This window comes from Etheostoma spectabile, chromosome 20, assembly GCF_008692095.1.
Source record: "Etheostoma spectabile isolate EspeVRDwgs_2016 chromosome 20, UIUC_Espe_1.0, whole genome shotgun sequence".
In the NCBI taxonomy this organism is placed as follows: Eukaryota; Metazoa; Chordata; class Actinopteri; order Perciformes; family Percidae; genus Etheostoma; species Etheostoma spectabile.
Genome location: NC_045752.1, coordinates 20,077,993 through 20,083,609, shown reverse-complemented (window position 1 = coordinate 20,083,609; position 5,617 = coordinate 20,077,993). Strand labels below are relative to the sequence as shown.

General features: G+C 42.4%; 1 protein-coding gene and 1 long non-coding RNA gene across 2 annotated transcripts in view; one reads left to right on the top strand and one right to left on the bottom strand.

The window, feature by feature from the left end:
* Positions 1–4,123, top strand: part of LOC116669809 (uncharacterized) — a 4,712-nt gene extending 589 nt beyond the window's left edge. Inside the window, exons 2-3 of the long non-coding RNA XR_004326861.1 lie at positions 3,820–3,825; positions 4,113–4,123. This is a non-coding gene — a long non-coding RNA (uncharacterized LOC116669809). The remainder of the gene's footprint in view (positions 1–3,819; positions 3,826–4,112) is intronic.
* Positions 1–5,617, bottom strand: part of dicer1 (dicer 1, ribonuclease type III) — a 38,443-nt gene that overhangs the window by 14,461 nt on the left and 18,365 nt on the right. Inside the window, exons 17-22 of the mRNA XM_032499806.1 lie at positions 5,322–5,461; positions 4,079–4,258; positions 3,233–3,446; positions 2,479–2,632; positions 1,040–1,222; positions 136–241 (exon numbers count right to left, since the gene is read on the bottom strand). Of these exons, the coding sequence (XP_032355697.1) occupies positions 136–241; positions 1,040–1,222; positions 2,479–2,632; positions 3,233–3,446; positions 4,079–4,258; positions 5,322–5,461 (977 nt within the window). The remainder of the gene's footprint in view (positions 1–135; positions 242–1,039; positions 1,223–2,478; positions 2,633–3,232; positions 3,447–4,078; positions 4,259–5,321; positions 5,462–5,617) is intronic.

Genomic DNA, 5,617 nt, shown 5'->3' with positions numbered 1-5,617 from the left:
GTGGAGGAAGGTCTGGCAACGCAAGACTAATCCAGGTGCAACTTCTTTGCCAGAATACTGTGGTCCTATTAGAACGACGGGCTGTGTTTTTTAGGACCGTGCTACCAGCGGTGTGACCACAGAAGCAGCCGTTACCTGCTTGTTCTGCAGACTCTCCCACTTGGCCTTCCTCTTCTCTGCACTGCTGAGTGGCAGGGCTTTGCCCTTCTGGTTCAGGTGCCGCGGGGTTAACAAGTTTAGTCTGAGAGCAAAGAAAGAAAACAAGAGCCTCAACTTTATAGCTGTCCAAATGAAAATCATGTACATTACACATGTCAGATGTCATATGACAGATGTCATTACACCCATATTCCCTCCAACCATAAAGTCCCTCTAGCCAAGAAAAACACTTCCAAACGCTCTTTCATTCCCCCTGCCATAAACATGTATCAAAAGTAATGACCCACACTAACACTATGCAAGAAATACATTGTAATTTTTATCCATTGAGAATTATTTTAAGTTTTTCTACGTTTACTGTGCTGTGTTTTTTATATATTGAGCCATGTCTAAGACCAACGTTTTCTGAATTGGATTTAGCTTTGCACCGCTGTAACATTGTCAGACTCACAATGGGCAATTACTTCTTTTTTTTCAAACATCGCAGACACCTTGAAGCTTTGCGAGACTGTAAAGCGATTTGACCGATACCTGTAAGCAGGCTCCATACCGCCCCCTAATGTGTGGAAGGCCTTAACTTGGACAGTTGCTCAGATCTTTACCAGACTTAATACACATATTGCTATAATCATTGCGGATATATTTCAAGGGCTCGTTCATTGCTGCTTGCAGCTTTAATTTGGATTTTTTCACATATAGTGTTGCACTCCCAACAGGTGGAGACACACTTTGATGTGTAAAATTGGTGGAGTTCCCCTTTAGAACATTTTGTAAAACCTGTTCTGTTGCACAAATTCAGAAAAAAAAACATTCACACACACAAAATACAAGAGTTAAGCTTGAGCTATATTTAACTTGTCAGGATCCCCGTGCTGCTGACCTGGAGGAGGTGTGGTCTACGTCCAGAAGCGGCTGGTTCAGGTTGGACAGGTCCAGGTTGTACTTGGTTTTGTAGTACTCAGCGAATGTCTCGTACTCTGGTGAAGGAAACTTACTAAGCGGGGTCAGGTCTGTGTACACATCAGCAACGTAGAAACGATGAGGCTGGTCAAAGTTGCGATACCTGGGAAAGGAGCAGTGAGTAGATCAACATTTACATATTTAAAACAACATAAGTTGACCTCAAGTGCTTTACAACCAAGGCAGGTGGTTGGAAGTCTGTCTCTAAACAGATAGACAACTAGGGCTTGGTACCGGATTAGATACTTTATAGGCACCAACCAAATCACCTCTAGAGTATCAAAAAATGCCTCGTCATTCAATACCCAATTTCAATACCTAAGGAGTCAATCTCATCAGCGTCAGTGAGCCAATCAGCATGCAGCATGCTTTCAGCAAGATCTACTACTGTCTAGGATTGGCTGTCTAACGTGCCGTAGAAACACACAGGAAAAACTCTAATTTAGACAGAGACAACTCACGTAGTAGGAGCTAAATTATAAATCAAATGATTTGGGCCAAAATGTGAAATGTTGTGACTTGTTTTGTAAAATAGAAAACAATATTGTTTTAGAATCAGTATCAAATATATTATAACAATATCCAGCCCTATAGACAACATTACATAAATAAAAACTACATATAACAACATTACAAAAGTACAAACTATTCAACACAAAATTAAATAGAAAACAAGTGACACCAGTGTTTCCCATACATAGGTTGTAGTTGGGAGCACCGCCCTGGTGGACTCAGACCCGCCCAGGTAGATAAGATCCAAATTACATTTTTTTGGTTCCCAATCAACAATGTATTCTTTACAGCGCACAAAGACCAGTAGCCTCCAACAATAAATAACTTTAGATAGCCTTAGTCGCATATGATGTGGGTCTTTAAATCAGATTTAAAATGTTCAAATCGTAGCTCAAACCAATTGTTTCCATGTCAGTTTGTTCCTTATACGTCAGAAGCATTTATACTAGAGATGGTTCAATAACATTTTTTCCTTCACGATACCAATTCCGATACCTGAACTTGTGTATCGGCCGATACGGAGTGCCAATCAGATACCAGTGTGTCATGAATTTTATTATTTTTTAACAGCTGTATACTACTATATGGATGTATGGATCCCTGTATGGATGTGATCTGATTCCTATCTTTTATTATCCACTTTGACAGTGAGTCAAAACAGAGAAAGAACATAAATTAACAAATTTAAAGTTGATTTTGTCTAAATTGCGTGGAATCAGATCAGTGAATAAACTCCAGTATATTCCGATTCAGATACCAGCATTTTAGGCAGAATCGGAGGCAGTACTGGTATCGCAACATGTTTAATTTGTACACAGTAAAACTACATATGTGGTACAGTGGTACCTTGGAATGATGACAGCGTCCTGGTAGTCCTCCAGCTTGAAGGTGAAGGGGTTCTGCTTGGTGTACTGAGTGGTAGGAATGCCAGTGCGGGCCTCAGACTTCTCAATGTCCTCCATGAACCCAAAGTCCATATCTAGCGTGCTGGAGTCCCCAACTGATTGAGCCAACAAAGCAGCAGAGAGGGGATAATAGAAGAAAAGCTAATAAGCTACTCCACTACGGCTGCACAATATATAGATATTTTTTAAATCTATATATAAGTAAAATCGGCCAAAAATGAACGCCGAGGGCACAGAACACACCGAACAGACTCGAGTCACCAACCTCGCCAGACTGTCTGACGACTGATTATCGGATTGATGTGTCAGCGCCTTTAATTAGCTTTGTAGCAACTCACCGGGCAATGGCTTGAATGTAACGGAGGTTAATTAATTTCAAAAGGTTACAAACTAAAGCTTTAAAATGTAACTCTTTTTTTCTTGTGGTGCCTTTATATTAAATTCAATATTCAATTGGTTTGATAGAAGAATGTTTAGTTTTGTTTTAAATTCCACAAGAAATGTGCTTTCAGCCGAATACTGAAAGCAGCAGAAATGAGTACGCTTTAATATCGGTTTATTTATCGCAAGTAATATCTTTACCATAATATTCAACAACGTTATCGCATATTTTCCTCATATTGTGCAGTTAGCCCTAATCTCCACACACCGGGAATAGTAATCCACCACGCTGGACGGAGAGGGATGCTACTCACCAACATTCAGAGGTAGAACGCAGTAAGCCGAGTCCGCCAGCGTGGGCTTGAACTCCAGTGCAGGTTTCTCCAGGCGGAGGATGTGGGAGAAGATGTACTGGTGCAGGCGGGTGATGAGGTCCAGCTGGGCGGTGGTGAGGGTGAAGCCCGACTTCTGCAGCTCGATGGAGATGGTCACCTCACCCGAGCGAGTGTACACCGGGAAATGGGGGATCTGGACAGAAGGAAAGCATCAGCCACCATCCATAACCAATATGGGTTGGGGAAAAAGATTCACTCATCAGGGTTTCTGCAGGTTTCAACAAGTCAAATTTAAGACCTTTTAAAGACCATCATGAATGAAATTTAAGACCTACTATATCACAACATAAACTAACAATGAAATGCAGATTCACAAAAGTACTTGCAAAGTAAATAAATATATTTGGATGTCATAAAATTGACACAGTAATAATTATCTGTACATATGCAGCCAATTATATTTGGACTAGCGACTTTGAGTACTTGAAAAGGTGTATGTATGCAGACCGTTGTCAGAGCAATGTGCCATGGAGCGTTTCTTTTAACTGGCTGCGCATGCTGCGTAGGATTGGGTGAGTCAGTTTAGTGGAGCCGGCGCAGCGCTGTGAAAACGTCAATCTACAGTCATCTTTTATCAGAGGGCGCAGGTGACAGGAAACAAGAAATAAAAACAATACGCTCATTGACAGTCAAGGCTCTGACACTCCAACCCAACGGCAGACCACAGTCGGACTGACAGCCTTCCCGATTTGATTAAAAAAGTGCCTCGGAACACACCGGAGCGACGCCGACTACATTCTGCGCGAGACGTAATAGGCGACGTACTCGAGGTATGGGTTTGGCAGTCAGGATGCCGAAGCACCTGGTGGTGTCCTCCGGTGGGTAGAGCTTCCTTCTGCGGAAGTTGAGTTCATCCGGGAGAGGGGTGGTGAGGACCATCCCGACCACATATAGGTAGTATGTCTGCTTCGGTACAGCGTAACTGTCCCGCAGACACTCTGGTATCTGGAGAGGACAAAAGATAAATGAGATACCAAATATTTCTACATTATCCAAGAGCATTGCAAAAGCTCACCGTTTCAGACACAGTGAGACATACATAATCCGATATCCTTGATGAAATAACAGTAAACTGACCTTTTGGATTATTTATATTATATTGGATTTAAGGTGCTCAAAGTGATGTTACGCGTGTTTTAGGCTACAACGTTTGTTGTCACATCCAGCAAACATCTCCTCACTATCTGCTAGCTGCCTGTCCCCAGAACACACTGTACAAACATTCCTCGAACTGCTAGCTGAGGTCCGACGTCATTAGGACACACGGTCTAAACATCTCTCAATAATGCTAGCTGCCTGCCCCTAAACACACTGTAAAAACATCTCCTCACTACCTGCGCCTGTCCCCAGAAAACACATTGTAAAAAATTCTCTCTACCTCAGCTGCCTGATCCCCAGAACACACTGTAAAAACATCTCCTCTCTACCTGCTAGCTGCCTGTCCCCAGAACAAGTTAGTTAGCTAGATAGCAAGCTAGTCTCGTTATGTTTGAAAATACTTTGAACGTCAACAAGAAATAAAGTCACCCAACGTTGCTTAGAGCACCCTTAAGCACCTCAAGCAATCTTTTTTGAAGAAAGAGAAAAGACAACTGACAGGTAAACAAAAGCTGGTTTTCCAGAGAGAATTATCACAAAATTAGCTCACATTGGAGATACTACATTAGTAGGGGTGAACCAATGCACGTATGAAACCGTTCGGTACGAGGCTTTCGATTAGGTAAGCGTTACAAACCGAACAACTGGTTGGACTAATCCAATCTACTTAATTTAGAAAAAAATAGCTTAAATTGTGTTAAATATAACGTTCTCAGTGCCTCTTCACTCTACAAGGCAGCCCAAACAACGTAACGGGTAACATGCTGTCTGCCCCTCCAACTCCATAATAAAAACACTCTACTCCTGTCATCACTTTATCGATTGGTAGATTTATAGCCGCGGATGTGAGACTCTGCTCAGTAATAGAAAACGCATGTATCGGACGCTTTGAGCTGAATGACTCTCTTACGGCTTTAGGGTAGCACTGCCTCCGTTTGGTAGAGCCGGGCCGGCCTGGCACGCTGGTCTCCTCCTCATCATGAAGGTCCAGCTCCTCCTCATACTTCACCGTCTCCTTTCCCACCGGCATCAGGTGATCATCCAGCTCACCTGGGTGGCAAGACAGCCAGATAAACAAATTCAACTAGATGCAGAAATGTTCTAGAGATTTGTCCAAATCATGCATCTGCTTAAAAGGTCCCATAGCATGAAAATGTCACTTTGTGAGTTTTTTTAACATTAATATGAGTTCCCCCAGCCTGCCTA